At 43.8% G+C, this 23,089-nt stretch overlaps 1 protein-coding gene across 2 annotated transcripts; it reads left to right on the top strand.

Moving 5' to 3' along the window:
• Positions 1-1,567: 1,567 nt before the first annotated feature.
• Positions 1,568-22,804, top strand: LOC123998926 (E3 ubiquitin-protein ligase CBL-like). Of its 2 annotated transcripts, none has more exons than XM_046304167.1 (15): positions 1,568-2,230; positions 3,167-3,414; positions 4,635-4,781; positions 4,902-5,058; positions 11,609-11,730; positions 12,895-13,032; positions 13,271-13,358; positions 13,637-13,768; positions 13,915-14,151; positions 14,432-14,548; positions 14,739-15,025; positions 19,311-19,466; positions 19,684-19,811; positions 20,149-20,305; positions 20,435-20,613. In XM_046304167.1, the coding sequence occupies exons 1-15, from the start codon at positions 2,087-2,089 to the stop codon at positions 20,472-20,474; spliced, it is 2,298 nt and encodes a 765-aa protein (XP_046160123.1). In that variant the 5' UTR covers positions 1,568-2,086; the 3' UTR covers positions 20,475-20,613. The 2 variants fall into 2 exon arrangements, with proteins under 2 accessions (XP_046160123.1, XP_046160122.1); XM_046304166.1 differs by having other exon boundaries at positions 1,569-2,230; positions 20,149-20,343; positions 20,435-22,804.
• Positions 22,805-23,089: the final 285 nt, after the last annotated feature.

Below are 23,089 nucleotides of genomic sequence, written 5' to 3'. Positions count from 1 at the left end.
CGGAGGCGCTCCGCACTGCTAAAGCTAACTCTCTCTCCTCTGCTCTCATCCTTCTAGATCTATCGGCTGCCTTCGATACTGTGAACCATCAGATCCTCCTCTCCACCCTCTCCGAGTTGGGCATCTCCGGCGCGGCCCACGCTTGGATTGCGTCCTACCTGACAGGTCGCTCCTACCAGGTGGCGTGGCGAGAATCTGTCTCCTCACCACGCGCTCTCACCACTGGTGTCCCCCAGGGCTCTGTTCTTGGCCCTCTCCTATTCTCGCTATACACCAAGTCACTTGGCTCTGTCATAACCTCACATGGTCTCTCTTATCATTGCTATGCAGACGACACACAATTAATCTTCTCCTTTCCCCCTTCTGATGACCAGGTGGCGAATCGCATCTCTGCATGTCTGGCAGACATATCAGTGTGGATGACGGATCACCACCTCAAGCTGAACCTCGGCAAGACGGAGCTGCTCTTCCTCCCGGGGAAGGACTGCCCGTTCCATGATCTCGCCATCACGGTCGACAACTCCATTGTGTCCTCCTCCCAGAGCGCCAAGAACCTTGGCGTGATCCTGGACAACACCCTGTCGTTCTCAACTAACATCAAGGCGGTGGCCCGTTCCTGTAGGTTCATGCTCTACAACATCCGCAGAGTACGACCCTGCCTCACACAGGAAGCGGCGCAGGTCCTAATCCAGGCACTTGTCATCTCCCGTCTGGATTACTGCAACTCGCTGTTGGCTGGGCTCCCTGCCTGTGCCATTAAACCCCTTCAACTCATCCAGAACGCCGCAGCCCGTCTGGTGTTCAACCTTCCCAAGTTCTCTCACGTCACCCCGCTCCTCCGTTCTCTCCACTGGCTTCCAGTTGAAGCTCGCATCCGCTACAAGACCATGGTGCTTGCCTACGGAGCTGTGAGGGGAACGGCACCTCAGTACCTCCAGGCTCTGATCAGGCCCTACACCCAAACAAGGGCACTGCGTTCATCCACCTCTGGCCTGCTCGCCTCCCTACCACTGAGGAAGTACAGCTCCCGCTCAGCCCAGTCAAAACTGTTCGCTGCCCTGGCCCCCAATGGTGGAACAAACTCCCTCACGACGCCAGGACAGCGGAGTCAATCACCACCTTCCGGAGACACCTGAAACCCCACCTCTTTAAGGAATACCTAGGATAGGTTAAGTAATCCCTCTCACCCCACCCCCCTAAGTTTTAGATGCACTATTGTTAAGTGACTGTCCCACTGGATGTCATAAGGTGAATGCACCAATTTGTAAGTCGCTCTGGATAAGAGCGTCTGCTAAATGACTTAAATGTAAATGTAATGTAATTTCATAGGAGCGCATTTTAGTCCACATTCCCTCTCCTCGCCGCCTCTTCTTGATTACCTTTGACCTTTTTCAAAAGTAGGCCAGAGAGAGGACACCGGAGTTGATACTATCTTAATTGAGAAAATTAATGCTCCAGAACAGTAGGTGGACACACAGTAGGTGGCGGCATGCACATCTAACGTTTGTTTGCGACCTCCATAAAACAATAGAAGAAGACTTAAAAAAAAAAAAATATATATATATATACTTTTTTACGTTTGAAGCTACATTCCAAACCGGAAGTTACCCGATTTGCTCTACAGGCGGAAAAAAACTGAAACATAGGAAGAAAACAGACAAATAGTAGCAAGCTAGCTACGCTCCTATTTAGCTAGAAGTCTGAAGAAATTAGCCAGTATACTTAGCTCGATATTATTATTATTATTTAATCAATACGCTTTTGTATTTGCGTGTGCCCTGTGTTCATCCAAGCCTGTCCACAAATATAACAGACGGGTCACAAATTGAACAACCAGGCAGGAGGTTGAACTATGCGAACGCCTGTCTTTTCCGACGAAAGGAGAGGGCAGATGAAGAATTTAAATCAGCTAGCTAGCAAGCTTACCAGCCATTAATTCGTCTTGTGATATTTGTGTGGTTATTACTGTCTTTATTCGAGAACAATAGAGTTCGGCAACTACCGTGGTTACTAAATAGGTGCCCAGAATTGTCATTCATTGGCGGTCTCCAAGCCCCGGGGCTCTCCCCCGGCCGGCGACAGAAGCATGGCAGGAAATCCGAGGAGGGGCGCGGGTCTCATCGGCTTGATGAAGGACGCATTTCAGCCCAATCACCAACCTCTCCAGCCCCCCCAACCTGCGGTGGTAGACAAGAAAATGGTGGAGAAATGCTGGAAACTTATGGATAAGGTAGGTAACAAGCCATCTCATTTCCTCAGGTCTTATGTTAAGTCCTTTTAATAGGTAGTGCAATTGTCCATTTAAATAGCCAGAATACTCAGAATATGAAATTCAAGCTTTGCAAATGTCCATAGTGTAGCAATAGCAAAACAATAGGACGCTGTACTTTTCATATGCGGTGAGCAATTACCACAAGACTGATCATGCTAAGTCACAACTATTTATTCTGCAAAAACAAGGTAACATATTCAGACATTTTTTATTTATTTATAAAATGGGCTCCAATACATTGTTCCCCAAATGGCCACAATTACCAATTATGCTGATTGTACAATTTTGACTTAAGCAGAGTGTACAAGTTGTCTTTGGCAGGAAAACAGTTATTCAGTTTCACAACAAAGTCTGTTTTCAAAGTCTGATGAACTAACCATCAGGTGGTTATTACACCCTTCCTCTTTTGCTCGCTCACTCCAGTTTGAATGAACACAAGCGTACCAGTTCCATGTGTCAAATGGCCTATTCAGATATTACAACAATACCAAGTATAATACCACGTGTATTTTACATTTGACACAACTAGAAGAAATGATAGGCCTTCAAAATAGTCTGTTCCCTTTCCTACTGCTGGTGTCGTAAAAATATCAACTATATTTTCTTCAAATAAAATTTTATTGGTTGGGTACACTTATTTTGCAGCTGTTATTACAGGTATAGCGAAGTGCTTATAAACAAAGATGATAAGGACTACTTGGTGTACTTTCAAAAAGGACAGTTGAGACACTAGCAAGGTACTGGCTAGGCCTGGTTGGGTGAACCAGCTGAAATATAAACATCAACCAGACTGTAAATATTTTTTTATTTTTAAGTTTAATTTCACCCAGATGCACGTTGGAGAAACACGTCCAGGGTCCTCTGACCTCGTCTCATCCTCCCTTTCCCACGCAGGTGGTACGTCTCTGCCAGAACCCTAAGGTGGCCCTGAAGAACAGTCCCCCCTACATCCTGGACCTGTTGCCAGACACCTACCAGCACCTCCGCACCATCCTGTCCCGCTACGAGGGCAAGATGGAGATTCTCGGGGAGAACGAGTACTTCCGGGTGGTGATGGAGAACCTGACCAATAAGATCAAGCAGACCATGAGCTTGTACAAGGAGGCAAAGGAGCGCATGTATGAGGAGAACTCTCAGCCCAGGTAAAATGTAGGAGGATATTGAGCCTGCTGGGTGCCAGTCTGTTTCTGCCTTTTGTTGTTCAGCTTTAAGGCTAGAACCAAACTTGAATAGTAGGCCTCGTTCCTATCAAAGGTTTCTTTTCTCGGTATCAAGGTGACTGGTATATCTTATTTTCAAAGAGTTTCTCAAGTGATTTTGACCACTTGCTGGGAGGTATAAGAGCATGTATGCATGTCTCAGCAGTGTTAACCTACTCTTGAGTGAAGCTTAAAAATAGGAGCGCCCTAGTGGGAGATGCTGTGTGATCAGTGTTTTGAATTTTTTCCAAGAAACTACCCCACACCTCAATCCAATGTCCTATGAATAAAGCACATGTTGTGTTATTTGCAACGATTTATAACCATTTACATACACAAAAAATACTAGAAAATGGGAATTGAACATTTTTCGTTATTTAGGTACAGCTAATGTTCTGTAAAGCTGAGTGATGCAAGAACCATTAGGCTAAATGATGACCAGATCTGTTTAGGGTATATTTCCTCTTTTAATCAAAAAGACACTACTAAGCTAAAACCCATCCTGTTTAATTTAGGTTTCAGTGAAGCAATCATAGAACTGTAATCTCATTCTAGTTCTGTGAAAGCAATGATGCTATCAGTGATTCTTCTTACTCACAAGTAGCACAAATGCATGAGCCATTATAGGAAATGGATGTGCTAGTACTTGTATACAACATGAAATAGTTTGGTTGGAAAAAGTTTTTTTCTTAGGGTGAACATCTTAACAAGTATTTGGAGGAATGTAAAAAAAAGAAGAAAATGTTTAGACCCTGTGTAAACTTTTGTGGTCTAAAGATAAACCCACCAGGCTGTATCCAGCATATACCACCACACAGATTACACTCCTAAGAACCTCATCACACTTTCTTACAACTGAATGGGTGAGCAAGTAAGATGAATGTAATTGAATCAAACGCAATTGCTTCTCTATTGCACTTTCCCTTTGATCGCCTGTAGTGAATACTCCAGTTGGTATTGCATACCAGTCCCCACTCAAAGGTATTAGTTTAGTAGACTAATGTGAATTTATTATCCAATCCTAAGCGGTAGGCTTATACTACCTAGCCTAATTGTAGTATAGCCAAGAGAATGCATTACCATTAGTCAACCTCAGGGATATATGAGGTTTGTTTGAGGACCTGATTTGCTAAGATGAGATATAAGATACCCTTTCTCCATAGGCGAAACCTGACCAAGCTGTCGCTGATATTCAGCCACATGCTGGCTGAGCTAAAAGCCATCTTTCCCAATGGCCTGTTCCAAGGAGACAACTTCCGCATCACCAAAGCTGACGCCGCTGAGTTCTGGAGAAGGTCTTTTGGTGATAAGTGAGTTTTTTTTTTGTGGCTCATCTATTATATAAAATGTCCTTAAAATTAAACGCTTAACCAAAACATGCCTGGGGATAAATACAACTTTTGCATCACTAAACGCTTTCCCCCCTGTAGGACCATTGTTCCATGGAGGACGTTCCGCCAGTCTCTTCATGAGTTCCACCCAATCAGCTCAGGCCTGGAAGCCATGGCTCTCAAGTCTACCATCGACCTCACCTGCAACGACTACATCTCTGTCTTTGAGTTTGACATCTTCACCAGGCTCTTCCAGGTAATGATTTGCATGCATTTGCATTTAAGTTTCTCAAACTCAAGTAATGATGGTGATGGATGCATTTGTATAACATTTTTCCAGGTGCCTAAAACACTTTAGATTGAATGGGGGAAACTCAACTCATCCACGACCAAAATAGTTTTGCACCCATTCCATCACCAATATATAGGGAATGTGCTTTCACTGCTCCCCATTCCTTTCCTGAATCACTCACTATCATATTACTTTGGGTGAGAGCATCTGCTAAAATAATACAAAGTGACTTACAGTAAGTGCATTCAGCACCACTTACTTTGACATGGTCACCGAGTCATTGATTTAATAATTAAGGTACCACTCTAAGCAACTTGCGTCTCTGCCATTGGACGTTTCCAAAAATAGATGTAGCAACTAAGGATTCTAGCTTTAAGCACAACGGCAACTTTATTACCTTCTACAGTCACAAAGTTGTTTTCTCTCTGGGGCGACAAATCTATACAGAGCTCAACTGCTATGTAGAGTTCACTGTAGAAATTAACAAAACTGTTGGAGGTGGCTAAGGAAAGGCCTGTGACACCACTGTGTGGGTGGTTAATTTCAACCATGGGTACTTTTTTTAGGCCATAAGGACATGTGAGTACAAAGGTAGAAATAGCTGCTGTATCATTATTTAGGGTGGGATGGTTAAAGTTCAGTCATTACGTGTTCAGTATTCTGACTGTGCGTGGCCTTTACAGTAGTTCCCTCTACTGTGTGCGCACAGGGGCCACAAGTGTTTCCACAGCCTGACTCCCGGCAGACTGAAACCAAAATTACTTCCTCAAATTGGCCTTGAGAATTGAACTGGAGATGCTTGTAAATGTTTAACCAATGTAGTGCAGCAGTGGTTACCAGCCAGTGGCCCTGGAGAGCTACTGGGTATGCTGGCTTTTGTTGCAGCCCACCACTAACGCATCAGCTTGAACATGATAATCAATTAATCATCAAGACATTGAGGGGATTTAGAGCTGGGCTGGAACAAAATCATGCACGCCCTGTAGCTCTCCAGACCATGGTTGGTGACCACAGTTGTAGTGAATATCAGGTGAAGAACAAAATCAAATGTATTTATCAAGCTGTTTTTACATCATCAGATGTCATAAAGCGCTTATACAGAACCCAGCCTAAAACCCAAAAAGGCAAGCAATGCAGATGTAGAAGCACGGTAGCTAGGAAAAACTCCCTAGAAAGGCTGGAACCTAGGAGGAAACCAAGAGAGTAACCAGGCTCTGAGGCATGGCCAGTCATCTTCTGGCTGTGGGAAATCAACAGACCAGGGCTGGTGGTCATGATATTTTGTCAGCCGGTGATTGTCAAGCAAATAACTGCCGGTCTCATGGTAATTGACCTTTAATTTACATAAACACTTTTAGCATCTCCTGGCTTCCAAGCAAAGCCTACAAGTCACTGATGCAGGCCTTTGGACCATCTACTTTTTAAAGTCTAATAAATCCATATAATATAGTCTTCACCATCACAATAAATCCATGATTTATTTTAGACAGGTCTAAAGAAACATGATATGAAGAAAGGGCAGTCTATTTCAGAAGAACAGAATGGCATACCGAGTTGTCCTTATGTTAGGTCCTGATCTGGTTATGCCAAATGCCTGTGGGCTATACTAGTTCATTTAGCAGACAAGATTTGCTTAGAATTCCGTGGCATTATTTTATAGTATAAAGAATACAATTGAACAAAGCTGAATAAAATAGAAAGGATATTTTCTCCAAATGATTTGAGGGAGTGCGCACATGCGCCTATTCTGTTATTTATGTAACTTTAGTTGTGATACAAATGTTGGGCTATATGTTTAGATTTTTAATAATTTCTAAGGCTGCATGATGTGACGCATGGTGATTTGAAAAAAGTTGCATGAAAGGCATGAGCTCTACTTTTTGTTGTTGCGCAGGCTGTAAATACTTCATCACTCCCTCACTCACAATTTGACAAGCACTTGATAATGCCTCAAATTTTCCGGCTTCATCCCCTTTGTGTGGCCTTAATGCCCCCTAAAAAAATCTGTGCCTTTTGCAGCCAGTGCCCTTGGGCTGAATATAATAAATATAATTTGCTTCTCACAGCTGCCTGCCGAAGCACCTCTCCATCACGTGATCGGGTCTTTCTCACAGGCTACAAGGAAAGACAGACACATCAGGGCGCGTCCTTATCTAATTCACAAGGCGCATATTTAAGATATTGGAAGAACTGTCCACATTTACTTTTTGTCAGCCAACAAGATGATTAGGCCTAACGAACAGCAAAAGCATTAGCCTATATTAATCTACTATCCCCCATAGTACAAAAGTTGATCTACTCTAATTTTGTGCGAGAAATAAATATTCCAGATATTACAGTTGTGGGATGCAATAGATCCCAAATTAATACAACAAATTAATACAACCACTAGCATCAACAAAAACTGTTTAAAGCAATGAGCCTGACGCAACAATGACAAAGTTTATCAACATTTTAAGATAAACAATTAGGCTATTTCTTCACATTATAAGCACAGCAATGCTCACACGTCAGTAGGCTATAAGCACTAACGTTCCATTTGCAGGAAAGTACCATTCTCAAAAGTGACCACAAATGCAAATAAGCATCTATTGCTTTTATTAGAAAGGTGCATTTATGGTGAAAATGATATTTTCCAAACTTGTAACGCAAGACTGCGTATGTATGCCATTTTTAGGTTCTACACCCTTTGTAAAACAGATTAAAGTGCTTTTTTTAAAGAAGTTATTTGGCCACTTTAGTTGTGATACAAACATTATCAAAACATATAGGCCTATGAGCTAGGCTACATGAGCTATAAGTTTAAAAAGTCGCAAAAAAATAATGCGCTGGTTGCTTTAAGCTGGGCATCATAATATATACAGTACAGTTGAAGTCGGAAGTTTACATATACTTAGGTTGGAGTCATTAAAACCCGTTTTTCAACTACTCCACAAATGTCTTGTTAACAAACTATAGTTTTTGCAAGTCAGTTAGGACATCTACTCCGTAGCCCTTCACTGACATGGAGGTGTGGTATTTAAAGAGTACATGGTGGGTGGAGGAATTTACTGACAAATCTATGTACAGTTAAAGTTGGAAGTTTACATACACTTAGATTGGAATCATTAAAACTTGTTTTTCAACCACTCCATACATTTCTTGTTAACATACTATAGTTTTGGCAAGTTGGTTAGAACATCTACTTTGTGCATGACACAAGTATTTTTTCCAGTGGGTCAGAAGTTTACATACACTAAATTGACTGTGCCTTTAAACAGCTTGGAAAATTCCAGAAAATTATGTCATGGCTTTAGAAGCTTGTGAAAGGCTAATTGGCATAATTTAAGTCAATTGGAGGTGTATCTGTGGATGTATTTCAAGGCCTACCTTCAAAGTCAGTGCCTCTTTGCTTGACATCGTGGGGAAATCAGCCAAGACCCCAGAATGTTTTTGTAGACCTCCACATGTCTGGTTCATCCTTGGGAGCAATTTCCAAATGCCTGAAGGTACCACGTTCATCTGGACAAACAATAGTACGCAAGTATAAACACCATAGGACCATGCAGCTGTCATACCGCCCAGAAAGGAGACACGTTCTGTCTGATAGAGATAAATGTACTTTGGTGTGAAAAGTGAAAATTGATCCCAGAACAACAGCAAAGGACCATGTGAAGATGCTGGAGGAAACAGGTCCAAAATATCTATATCCACAGTAAAACGAGTCCTCTATCGACACAACCTGAAAGTCCGCTCAGCAGGAAAGAAGCCACTGCTCCAAACCGCCATAAAAAAAGCCACAATACGGTTTTTACGTAGGGACAAAGATCGTACTTATTGGAGAAATGTCCTCTGGTCTGATGAATAAAAAATAGAACTGTTTGGCCATAATGGCCATTGTTATGTTTGGAGGGAAAAGGGGGACGCTTGCAAGCTGATGAACACCATCTCACCTGTGACGCACAGGGGTGGCAGCATCATGTTGTGGGGGGTGCTTTGTGGATATTATGTGGATATTTTTAAGCAACATCTCAAGACATCAGTCAGGAAGTTAAAGCTTGGTCGCAAATGGGTCTTCCAAATGAACAATGACCCCAAGCATACTTCCAAAGTTGTGGCAAAATGGCTTAAGGACAACAAAGTCAAGGTATTGCAGTGGGAATCACAAAGCTCTGACCTCAATCTTATAGAAAATTTGTTGGCAGAACAGAAAAAGTGTGTTCGAGCAAGGAGGCCTGTAGCGGTAGTTATTAAGAGAGGGGTAAAGAAAGATTTTGTTCGGGCGCCAGGCAGGTATTAACCCTGCCGAAAGGAAAAGAGTAGAATAGAGAGAGTGCCACTACCAGACTCACACACATCAACAGAAGAGACTGCCTAGAGTGTAGCCTGTTTACCAGATAGCCAGTGGAGAGAAAAAAATAATACACACCATATAAAACCCACATCGCAGCACAGGGATAACCCAAACACAAATACCTCATACAATAATACTAATACTAATAATGGCAGAGCAATTCAACAGGAACTTCATACAAGAACGAACCCAGTCATCAACATAGGATTTGCAATAATCTGTATTTTCTAGTGGATGAGTGCAGAGGGTATGAATGTGGGGGGTGTTCATCGACACAACAAAGGCCTTAAAAATGTCCAGTCTTCTCGGCCACATGTCATTAGTACACCCCACCTCAATACAGTTCACATAATATACAACTTGCAAGTAACCTACTAAAATGTCCATCCAAATACTTCTGGCAGGGAAATAATAGTCCAGCTCTAATGAACTTCAATGGGCAGTGCATTTAACAAATAGAGAGTCTGTTGCAGGGTACAGCACTGGAATGAGAGTGAAGAGAAAGAGAGAGAAAAAGATCAATCTTAGCTGTGGTCTTCAGGCCTGCCGGTGTCTGACTGTCCGATGGTTTGTTGTTTGTTTGTTAAAGCTTCGCAACAATGTTGCTACTAATCCATGTGATCCATAACGGGCGCGGTCCCATACATAAACAACCACGATCTAAAGCGATCACACCGATGATTGAGTTAAATACTTTATAAACTACAAACGCTGAAAACAAACAAAACTTCTGCAGCACAGCACACACAATCAAACTGTCGCGCCACCCAAGAGCTCCTCCCCAAACAGCTGAACAAGCTCTCTTTATTTCCTCCTTCCTTACTGCTCATGCGCTCTTAAAGTGGCAGCGCACGGAGAAGGCTCCGAGCAGATTTCGCCACAGGCCTACAATCCTGACTCTGTTACACCAGCTCTGTCAGGAGGAATGGGCCATAATTCACCCAACTTATTGTGGGAAGCTTGTGGAAGGCTACCTGAAACGCTTGACCGATGTTAAACGATTTAAAGGCAATGCTACCAAATACTAATTGAGTGTATGTAAACTTCTGACCCACTGGGAATGTGATGAAAGAAATGAAAGCTGAAATAAACCATTCTCTCTACTATTATTCTGACATTTCACATTCTTAAAATATGGTGGTGATCCTAGCTCACCTAAGACAGGCGATTTTCTTTTACTATGATTAAATGTCAGGACTTGTGAAACTGAGTTTAAATGTATTTGGCTAAGGTGTATGTAAACTTCCAACTTCAACTGTAATTCACAAGTGATAGGCTATTGTCACCCATCAGACTTTTTTTTGTATTAATCTGGTCTTTCCATATTCTAAATAATGTGTTGAATTTGTTTTGATTTAGAATGGACCATTATCATGCGCTCTCTCAAAACAGGGGCAGTTGGAAAAATATATGTCACCTATCCACTTAAATAGCGAATGGAGGATGCTTTTCACGTGGTTAATTTTAATGCCAGTCAGGGAGGCTAAACTCCTGTTGTAAAGAGAAGCAATGTGCTTAATATTAGGAGCTGAGAAATATATATATATAGTAGGCCTAGCATAGAGAAAACTGATGGGATCCTCCTCTTTTTAATAGAGGCCATCACTCTGTTCTCAAGCAATTGCAAAGCATATAGAAATGTTGCGCAACATGAGCTCATGGGCTCTCATCAAGTGTTTGATTAGATTTTTGATTACATTTGCATTGATGTCAGAGTGATTAGAGGGACAATAGAATGCTGAGTACCAGGCAGTTAACAAGTTTGGTAGGCTACTAATGACCATCAGAGCCTAAATACCGTGACTAAACAGTCACGTGGAATTTGAATGTCATGACTCGTGACAGTCGGTGTGGTGGTAATACAGTCACTGTAACACCAACTTACTACCCACAAAGATCTTCTCCACCACACGAGCCTGAGGGGGCGCAAAGCCGCACAGGAAGATCACTTCAGTGACTCAACCCACTCAAGTCGAGTATTGCAAAAAAATGCCTGCCATGACGTTATGCTGCTCTCCTAGGGACATTATGGAAGAGCACTAGTAAGCCAGTGACTTATTCCCCGTAATCGGGTCAGAGGCATTGAATCCCAGTGGGAACACAAGTGTTTTTTTTATTATCAACTAGGATTATGATTTGTTGTCAATGTTTTGACCGTGGTTTGTGTGTTGTATTGTGCAGCCGTGGTCATCTCTCCTGAGAAACTGGAACAGTCTGGCTGTCACACACTCCGGGTACATGGCCTTCCTCACCTACGACGAGGTCAAGGCCCGGCTTCAGAGGTTCATCCACAAGCCTGGCAGGTGAGACAAATACACATGACATACACACACTTGCATGCACTTCCATACACACTAACACACAGTGAGGCACACAAACAGTGAGGCACACAGACCATCCAAATACATCATGTACACTCACAACTGTACACTCACCCGGTGCACAACTGAGCAGGAGGACCAGTACATTTTTGTCTAGTTTGAGCAACAGACTCCTCACAAGTCCTCAATTGGCAGCTTCATTAAATAGTACCCGTTGTATCAGTTGTGCACCTGGGCCTCACACTCCTTTTTCTATTCTGGTTAGAGACAATTTGCACTGTTCTGTGAAGGGAGTAGTACACAGCATTGTATGAGATCTTCAGTTTCTTGGCAATTTCTTGCATGGAATAGCCTTCATTTCTCAGACCTACAATAGACTGATGAGTTTCAGGAGAAAGTTCTTTGTTTCTGGCCATTTAGCCTGTAATCGAACCCACAAATGCTGATGCTCCAGATACTCAACTAGTCTAAAGGCCCGTTTTATTGCTTCTTTAATCAAAACAACAGTTTTCAGCTGTTTTAATATAATTGCAAAAGGTTTTATAATGATCAATTAGACTTTTAAAATGATAAACTTGGATTACCTAACACAAAGTGCCATTGGAACACAGGAATGATGGTTGCTGATAATGGGCCTATGTAGACGTTTCCAGCTGCAATAGTCATTTACAACATTAACGATGTCTACACTGTATTTCTGATCAATTTGATGTTAGGTCATTAAGTGGCCCCAAACCTTTGAACGGTAGTGTAAATATTTGGATGAGCAATGTCAGAGTGGCGTAGACTAAGATTCAGTAGAATAGAATACAGTATATACATATGAGATGAGTAATGCAGTGAACATTATTAAAGTGATTAGTGTTCCATTATTAAAGTGGCCAGTGATTTCAAGTCTATGTATATAGGGCAGCAGTCTCTAATGTGCTAGTGATAGCTATTTAACAGTCTGATGGCCTTGAGATAGAAGCTGTTTTTCAGTCTCTCGGTCCCAGCTTTGAGGCAGCTGTACTGACCTCGCCTTCTGGATCTACCGTTCGTCTGCCGTTCATTTGGCGTGCTGTATTTCAGGGATTATTCTACATGTACAACCGGTTTGCAAATTACGACAGGCCCTCACACACCACACATCTCCCTCTGTCCCAGCTATATCTTTAGACTGAGCTGCACTCGGCTGGGCCAGTGGGCCATTGGCTACGTCACTGCAGATGGGAACATTCTGCAGACTATCCCCCACAACAAGCCCCTCTTCCAGGCACTCATTGACGGATACAGGGAGGGATTGTGAGTACCATGACATAGCCAAGATGAAAGAATGACCAACTACTACCTTCTCTGGTTCAGTGAAGGCGTTTGCTGAATCTGTTATGAAGTTTCCTCTGAAAGTGGTTGAAATCAGTTTCTAAGACTATAAACTAAAGTCACCACAGAATTGCACAATAGTTGAAATAACAGGAAATCATACAGCCTGTGGCTTCAACTGGCCATTGAAATGTTTTTGTTTGTTGCTCTCTCTGTCCAGCTACCTGTTCCCAGATGGCCGGACCCAGAACCCAGACCTCACAGGCCTGTGTGAGCCCTCCCCACAGGACCACATCAAAGTCACACAGGTCAGACACTCATGTCCACAAAGTACTGTTCGTAATTCAGACTTCAGATTCACTTGTGTGACTCAAATGTTTGCTAACTGTAATTTTCCATAGCTTACAACGCCCTAAACGTACGTTTGTGTACTTATTCTGATTTATGTCCGTCTTTCTCAAGTCAGAATGCTGCCTGTATAGATGGCTGTTTGCTAAAATCAGAAAAGGAAATATTTGTTCAATTGTAGTATGCGCTGAGATATTCTGACATTTCTGTTGTCTCCTTTCTCTTCTCTGTGTTACAGGAGCAGTACGAGCTCTACTGTGAGATGGGCTCCACATTCCAGCTGTGTAAGATCTGTGCCGAGAATGACAAGGACGTGAAGATCGAGCCCTGTAGCCACCTCATGTGCACCTCCTGTCTCACTGCCTGGCAGGTCGGTCCCAGAGTTGCTTCACCCTGAAGGAGTGTCTGTTTCACTCACGTATTTTATACATTTGATCTGGATTTACTCTATTTTGGTCCTGTACTGTTACTCTCCCCTCTTCCTCTCATTTATTATTATTATTTTTCTCTCTTTAGGAGTCGGAGGGGCAGGGCTGTCCGTTCTGCCGCTGCGAGATTAAAGGCACAGAGCCCATCGTGGTGGACCCCTTCCGCCCCAAGAACAACGGCAGCGGGGCCTCCTTCGCCAGCTTCCAGGGACCCTACGGGGCGGAGGGAGGGGGCTCCCTGTCAGTCTCCCCGAGCAACGATGAGGACGATGACGAGCGCCTGGAGGACCCACACCTCAACATGAGCAGGCTGGCCTGCACCAAGGCAAGACTTCCTCACCCCCAGCCACCATCTGGAAACAGTCAGACTTTGTCATGTTCTCTCTCTTTCTCCTACACACACCATCTCACAACATAATTGTTTCCTTATGTGCTCAATGTGAAAAGGCAATCTATAAAAGATTTGGTCGTTTTCAGAATTCGCCAATCAGATACACCACCCAGTAAATCAACAACAACAACAACAACAACAGATCCTCTATCTATAAGTTGTAGAAACAGTCTGACCTCTAGTTTGTTTTAATGTCTCCCCTGTGTGTTTTCAGGTAGAGCGTCCACCCTCCCCTGTGACGCCACTGCCCCCCGTGCCCCCCCGGCTGGACCTGGTGCCACCGAGGCCTCCCAGCTCCCCAGGGGCCCTGGGCCAAGGAGCCACACCCAAGGCAAGTGGAGGTCTTAATCCATCAATCACTTAATCAAATTCAAGTTTTCTTATGTATATAATGGTGTGTGACCATGCATGTCATGTGACATTTATATTTCACTAATTTAGCAGACACTAATCCAGAATGACTTCAAATGAATTTACAATTATAAATTGCATCCAGTCATATTAATGTCTGCTCTCCCCAGATTGCAGCCCTCCACAGAGACAAACCTTTGCCTCTCCCTCCTGCCCTGCGAGAGTTACCCCCACCTCCCCCACCCGAGCGTCCCTCTCCCCTGGGACCCACAGAGGGCCGGCTCCAGAGGAGACCCCTGCCATGCACCCCTCCGGAGCCCAACTGGGCCTCCAACTACATGGTTCCCCGGCCTGTTGCCAAGGCCCTGCCACAGACCAACGGGCCCAGTGACAGTGACTGCATCCCCAGAGCAAAGCCACTGGCAGCGACCAATGCTATCTACTCCTTGGCAATCAGGTATGGCATTTGTATAGATATGGATAAAATATGTGTGGATGTAATGTAGATGTTAAATTTTGATTAGTCGGGAAAACATTCCCCACACCAGTACACCACCAGGCAGGATGGGGCTACGGACTCATGCTGCTTACGCCAAATCCTGACTCTGCCATCAGCATGATTGAACATGAACCAGGATTTGTCGGCCCAGGAATTTTTTTCCAGTCCTTGTTTTTTTTGGCACCTTTTTTCTCCCCAATTTCGTGCTATCCAATTGGTAGTTAGTCTTGTCTCATCGCTGCAGCTCCCGTACAGACTCGGGAGAGGTTGAGAGCCATGTGTCCTCCAAAACTCGACCCAACCAAGCCGCACTGCTTCTTGACACAATGCCCACTTAACCTGGAATCCAGCCGCACCAATATGTCGGCGGAAACACCGTACACCTGGTGATCGTGTCAGCGTGCACTGCGGCCGGCCCGCCACAGGGGTCGCTAGAGCGGGATGGGACAAGGAAATCCCTCCTGGCCAAACCCTCCCCTAACATCGACGACGATGGGCCCCATGGGTCTCCCGGTCGCAGCTGGCTTCGACAGCGCCTGTACTCAAACCCAGAATCTCTAGTGGCACTGCGCCACTCGGGAGGCCTCACTGATGCTTGTTGTTTTTAGCTGACAGGAGGGGAACTCTGTGTGGTCGTCTGCTGCAATAGCCCATCTAAGACAAAGATCGATGAGTTGTGCGTTCTGAGATGCCGTTCTGCACACCACTGTTATACTGCGCCATTATTGGTCGGTTTGTGACACGCATGGTTCTTGCCATTCTCTTTCGACCTCTCATCAATGGGGCGGTGTTGCAATCTACTGCAAGGATAGCCTGCAGAGTTCTGTCCTACTATCCAGGTCTGTACCCAAACAATTTGAACTTCTACTTTTAAAAATCCACCTCTCTAAAAACAAGTCTCTCACCGTTGCCGCCTGCTATAGACCACCCTCTGCCCCCAGCTGTGCTCTGGACACCATATGTGAACTGATTGCCCCCCATCTATCTTCAGAGCTTGTGCTGCTAGGTGACCTAAACTGGAACATGCTTAACACCCCAGCCATCCTACAATCTAAGCTTGATGCCCTCAATCTCACACAAATTATCAATGAACCTACCAGGTACCTCCCCAAAGCCTTAAACACTGGCACCCTCATAGATATCATCCTAACCAACTTGCCCTCTAAATACACCTCTGCTGTCTTCAACCAAGATCTCAGCGATCACTGCCTCATTGTCTGCATCCGTAATGGGTCAGCGGTCAAACAACCTCCACTCATCACTGTCAAACGCTCCCTGAAACACTTCAGCGAGCAGGACTTTCTAATCGACCTGGCCGGGGTATCCCGGAAGGATATTGATCTCATTCCGTCAGTAGAGGATGCCTGTTTAAAAAAATATATATATATATATGCCTTCCTAACCATCTTAAATAAGCATGCCCCATTCAAGCAATTTAGAACCAGGAACAGATATAGCCCTTGGTTCTCCCCAGACCTGACTGCCCTTAACCAACACAAAAACATCCTATGGCGTTCTGCAGTAGCATCGAACAGCCCCCGTGATATGCAGCTGTTCGGGGAAGCTAGAAACCATTATACACAGGCAGTTAGAAAAGCCAAGGCTAGCTTTTTCAAGCAGAAATTTGCTTCCTGCAACACTAACTCAAAAAAGTTCTGGGACACTGTAAAGTCCATGGAGAATAAGAACACCTCCTCCCAGCTGCCCACTGCACTGAAGATAGGAAACACTGTCACCACTGATAAATCCACTATAATTGAGAATTTCAATAAGCATTTTTCTACGGCTGGCCATGCTTTCCACCTGGCTACTCCTACCCCGGTCAACAGCACTGCACCTCCCACAGCAACTCGCCCAAGCCTTCCCCATTTCTCCTTCTCCCAAATCCAGTCAGCTGATGTTCTGAAAGAGCTACAAAATCTGGATCCCTACAAATCAGCCGAGTTAGACAATCTGGAACTTTCTAAAATGATCTGCCGAAATTGTTACCACCCCTATTACTAGCCTGTTCAACCTCTCTTTCGTGTCGTCTGAGATTCCCAAAGATTGGAAAGCAGCTGCGGTCATCCCCCTCTTCAAAGGGGGGAAAAACTTGACCCAAACTGCTACAGACCTATATCTATCCTATCCTGCCTTTGTAAGGTCTTCGAAAGCCAAGTCAACAAACAGATTACCGTCTATTTTGAATCTCACCATACCTTCTCTGCTATGCTATCTGGTTTCAGAGCTGGTCATGGGTGCACCTCAGCCACGCTCAAGGTCCTAAACGATATCTTAACCGCCATCAATAAGAAACATTACTGTGCAGCTGTACTCATTGATCTGGCCAAGGCTTTCAACTCAGTCAATCACCACATCCTCATCGGCAGACTCGACAGCCTTGGTTTCTCAAATGATTGCCTCGCCTGGTTCACCAACTACTTCTCAGATAGAGTTCAGTGTGTCAAATCGGAGGGTCTGCTGTCCGGACCTCTGGCAGTCTCTATGGGGGTGCCACAGGGTTCAATTCTTGGACCGACTCTCTTCTCTGTATACATCAATGAGGTCGCTCTTGCTGCTGGTGAGTCTCTGATCCACCTCTACGCAGACGACACTATTCTGTATACTTCTGGCCCTTCTTTGGACACTGTGTTAACAACCCTCCAGGCAAGCTTCAATGCCATACAACTCTCCTTCCGTGTCCAATTGCTCTTAAATACAAGTAAAACTAAATGCATGCTCTTCAACCGATTGCTGCCTGCACCTGCCCGCCTGTCCAACATCACTACTCTGGACAGCTCTGACTTAGAATACGTGGACAACTACAAATACCTAGGTGTCTGGTTAGACTGTAAACTCTCCTTCCAGACCCACATCAAACATCTTCAATCCAAAGTTAAATCTAGAATTGGCTTCCTATTTCACAACAAAGCATCCTTCATTCATGCTGCCAAACATACCCTTGTAAAACTGACCAACCTACCAATCCTCGACTTCGGCGATGTCATTTACAAAATAGCCTCCAATAACCCTACACAACACATTGGATGCAGTCTATCACAGTGCAATCCGTTTTGTCACCAAAGCCCCATATATTACCCACCATTGAGACCTGTATGCTCTCGTTGGCTGGCCCTCGCTTCATACTCGTTGCCAAACCCACTGGCTCCATGTCATCTACAAGACCCTGCTAGGTAAAGTCCCCCCTTCTCAGCTCGCTGGTCACCATAGCATCACCCACCTGTAGCACGCGCTCCAGCAGGTATATCTTTCTGGTCACCCCCAAAACCAATTCTTTCTTTGGCCGCCTCTCCTTCCAGTTCTCTGCTGCCAATGACTGGAACGAACTACAAAAATCTCTGAAACTGGAAACACTTATCTCCCTCACTAGCTTTAAGCACCAACTGTCAGAGCAGCTCACAGATTACTGCACCTGTACATAGCCCACCTATAATTTAGCCCAAACAACTACCTCTTTCCCTACTGTATTTAATTAATTAATTAATTTATTTTGCTCCTTTGCACCCCATTATATTTCTTTCTAATTTGCACATTCATTCACTGCAAATCTACCATTCCAGTGTTTTACTTGCTATATTGTATTTACTTTGCCACCTTGGCCTTTTTTTGCCTTTACCTCCCTTATCTCACCTCATTTGCTCACATCGTATATAGACTTGTTTCTACTGTATTATTGACTGTATGTTTGTTTTACTCCATGTGTAACTCTGTGTCGTTGTATGAGTCGAAATGCTTTGCTTTATCTTGGCCAGGTCGCAATTGTAAATGAGAACTTGTTCTCAGCTTGCCTACCTGGTTAAATAAAGGTGAAATAAAACATAAATAAAAATCTGTTTCCACCCACAGGACTGCCGCTGACTGGATGTTTTTTGTTTGTTGCAACATTCTCGGTAAACCCTAGACACTGTTGTGCGTGAAAATCCGTTTCTGAGATACTGGAACCTGCGCGCCTGGCACTAAGTAGTCGCTTAAGTCACTCGTTTTGCACATTCTAACGTTGTCGAACAGTAACTGTATGCCTTGATGCCTGTCTGCCTGCTTTATATAGCAAGCCACAGCCACGTGACCACTGTCTGTAGGAGCGAACCATTTTCGTGAACGGGGCTGTGTACTTAATAAACTGATTAAACTAAAACTGATTGGCTATATTCCTTGTTTGTGTCTCATGGTATGATTGATCAGGAATTCAAGTGCGTCATATGTATTACCTGCCTCAGTGTCTGACTGTGTGTCTGTCTGTTAGGACACCTCAACGGGTGTCTACTGGTGAGAAGTCTTCTGGGAGTGACGAGGAGAACGAATATATGAGCCCCACCTCTCTCCCTTCAGGAGGACCCTCCTGGGCCATGGCGGGGGCTGTCGTACCACCACCGCCCCAAACCACTGACCACGACTCACGGTGAGCACTCAAGACTGTCACTACGAGGTGGCCCAGTGGATTATGATTGTATCATCCTAGAAATATGTATGTATTTCCTGAATGGTTTAAATCTCTAAAATCAGTACAGGGTCATGGCTACTGTTTTTCTGATGCCCCTCCCTCTGCCCGCCATCTCTCCCTCTCTGTTTCTCCATCCCTGCCTCTTTTTATCTCTCCCACCTTCCTTCTCTCCTAGAACTGTGGTGTGTGATGTGGACTGTGAGGACCCTCAGGTGTATGAGTCCATGTGTAACATCAAGGCCCAGGCTAGTGCTGCTGAGCCTCTGCCCGCCCTGTCCCTGTCACAGCAGCCCCCAGAGTCCGGTACATAGAGATGAATTAAGGATCTCTTTTCTCAGCTTTCTGATTGCACATCAAGTTACATAAGTCATGCCTTTTTACAATCAGAAATCCATCATCTAACTTGGGCTTGAATCACAAAAAAAAACTTTTGCTACTCTATACCTGCCCAGAAACCTACTATCGCAATGATTGTGGCCACGATTGGCTAACAGTTCATTTTGATCCCCACCATTGATCAGGTTATCTGTTAAGCCAGTTATCATGCATCTCAGCACATAGAAAATGTATATTCTGTATTTGGGGTATTAAAATCACTTAATCTTTTTTTTAACCCCTGAATTCTCTGGTTTCCATCCAGACTACCTCATTCCGCCCCCTGCGGTTCCCCTGCACCTCGCAGTAGAGGAAATTGAGGCAAGGGATGTGTATGATTATGACTACCCCCGACCACAGGCTCCCCCGACCCCCGCCAGGCGCACCCTCTCTGATGTCACCGGCACCTCGGCTGCCTTCAGGTGCTTCTCCATGGACAGCCTGTCTACCATGGATCCCTGTATGTAGCTTAGCATTAGTGTTTTCAATCCTTTCACTCTCTTGCTATAACAGAGTTATAGTTATCAAACACCATCTCTCTCCTCTCTCAGCTATGTTTGCACCAGGTCAGGACACCGAGCGCCCTCCTAAGCCCCTCCCCCGCCGGGTCAACTCAGACCGGCAGCCCCGCCCTCTCACCCCAGAGGCCCTGCCCGCTGCTGTCAATCTATCAGCGGGCTCCAGAGGAGCATCCGGAGGGCCCTCTCCAGTTCCTGGTGCAGAGCTACCCATCAACGGGGAGATAGAGCGTCTGATGAGCCAGGGCTATTCGTTCCAGGACATCCAGAAGGCCCTGATGATCGCCCAGAACAACCTGGAGACGGCCAAGAACATCCTGCGCGAGTTTGTTTCCATCCCCTCCACGGCCCACATCCTCACGTAGCAGCTGCAACACCACACCCCATATCCTTTACCCTCTGTGCCATAATGGATAGCATTTTTGCTGGGCTAGTTGTGACAGGTCTGGAAGCGCTGTATATTGTAAGGGGAGGGCTCACCTTGATCCCATGCACAGGCATCTAGTGAATCTAAAGAGAGGGAGAATGCTTCATGTGGCCTGTGTACAGCCAAGCCTTTGAACCTCGCATGGTCGTTTGCGCTTGCCTCCAGTCTTATTGTGTGGATCTAAGCATTTCCTTATTTCTGGGTACAGTGTAGAGTAAGCCTAACTTTACACTGTGTTCTTAAGCTGCAATGTCTCGCAGGGAGTAGTTTGAGACTTATTGTGCAGCAGCAGTAACTCGTCGGGGCGTAGTTGACTCACGATTCCCCTCGTACATACATTTTGTAGCTAAATACGTCAGGTGGAGACTAAAGCGTTTAATTCTGTGGTTTGTGCTAAAGCTAACGAATGTGAATCTTGAAGTTGCATTGCAGTATTACAGGGCTCCATGTCATACATTTCACTGTATTGTAGTAAATGAAGTAATGCTTTTTTAAAAGTAAGAATATCTCCAAATTGCTTTAGGTCCTGGTTTATTGATGGTCTTATAATATTTAACGATCTGATGTGTACGTAATCTTGGAATGTACAGTAAATGTACAGTAATGTACAATGTAGTGCTAACATTGACAGATTAACATTTAACATTTATCATATTTGTAATTATTTTTTATAATTGTTTTAATACCACCAGTGGTAGTGGTTTCATGGTTAAGCCTTATTGTTAATTCTGTGAATAGCTTGTATATTTTAAAGTGACAGTATCCTTTTTTTAAATGTCATACTTAATATTAAGGGAGTATATGTTCCCTATATTTCCCTAGCCTAATCTGTATGTCTTTCATATCCATACTATTAACATTTCCAGACAATAGCATATTGATTGGGCAGAGAAGACAAAGTGATCCAAGTCATTTACAGTTATATATATATATATATATATATTACACTCCTTGATATTTAGTGCAATGAAGTACTTAATTGGCACTACCTCATAGACTTGATTTGCTGCCTCCTCTTGTACAACGTTCTTGTTACGTTACAAACAGACCATGACCCCATCGTAAGGTGTCAAAAAGAAAATGTAACTTTGTTAATGCGTTTTCTTTGTACCTACCTTGATTAGCAGTCTTTTTTTCCCCCAGGGATGTGGCTTCGACAGATTATTGAGAATCTGTTCATATATTAATAATGACATTTCTTTCCTTTGAATTTGAAACCCTGTTGGACAGAGGGAGTTTTTGTCATTGTCCTCTTGACTCAGGTACACAACAGAAACTGAACAATGTGTAGTGATATGCCAAGGTTGTATGGGGACTCACACTCCAGAAATGTTAGTTGTAAATGTGTTGGATTTAAAGCCAAAAGCATTGAAAATACAGGTTTAAATCGCATATTAGTAGTAGATACTTGTACGGTCATTGTAAAGAATGGCCATGATATTTCTGCATCGGTTTGTTTCTCTTGATCTCAATACCGTTTTAACTTCTCTCAAATTGTGATGTACGTTGACTGCAATTCCTTGATCATGAACTTAAGTGCCACTCCTTGTAAAATGATTTGTGAAAATTGACTTGAAATTGTTCAAAGTAGTGCTTTGTAAGCCCTCTGCTTTCCACTGTCACTCATATGTAGACTCACCACAAGAGGGCACTCTGTCATAAGATATTGCTGTGGTCTCTGACTCCACATGCAGTGCTCAATAGTTGCAGAATTTACTGGTATAGTGTAATACAGTTGGTACTTTGTCATTTGATCTAAGATCCAATGTGAAAATGTATGTATGGTATAACTCATTGTTCGCCTAACCGTTACATACGTAGAGAAATAGCTTTTTTCTTTGCCTTGTTATTGCATGTGTAGATAAAATATTGTATTTATTGATTTTAATATACTCCGCATTCATTATGTTGCCATATGTGTTCATGCCTCTGCCATTAAATATTTTAAAATAAACCATATTTTCTTTAAAATTTGATGATTGGTATATTTTATTGAAAAATATTTAAATAATATTGTAGTACTGGAAAAATAGTGTTTTATAATGTAGCCCTAGAAAATAACATTTTCCAATCTGGTAACAGTAAAGGCATTCAAATACAAATGAAATCTGCTGTTTCTACATGTCTAGACTATTTTGTTGAACCTCCTCCCACCAAGCATGCTCTTTCTGGAAATCTGGAGCTACTGTTCTACTCACTCCAGCATAACAGTGGTTAGCGGGGAGAATTATCTCCTTTCCCCCATCGAGGTGCATAGTCAG

Source organism: Oncorhynchus gorbuscha, linkage group LG16 (genome assembly GCF_021184085.1).
Source record: "Oncorhynchus gorbuscha isolate QuinsamMale2020 ecotype Even-year linkage group LG16, OgorEven_v1.0, whole genome shotgun sequence".
Taxonomy (NCBI): domain Eukaryota; kingdom Metazoa; phylum Chordata; class Actinopteri; order Salmoniformes; family Salmonidae; genus Oncorhynchus; species Oncorhynchus gorbuscha.
This window is presented reverse-complemented; position numbering and strand designations above follow the sequence as displayed.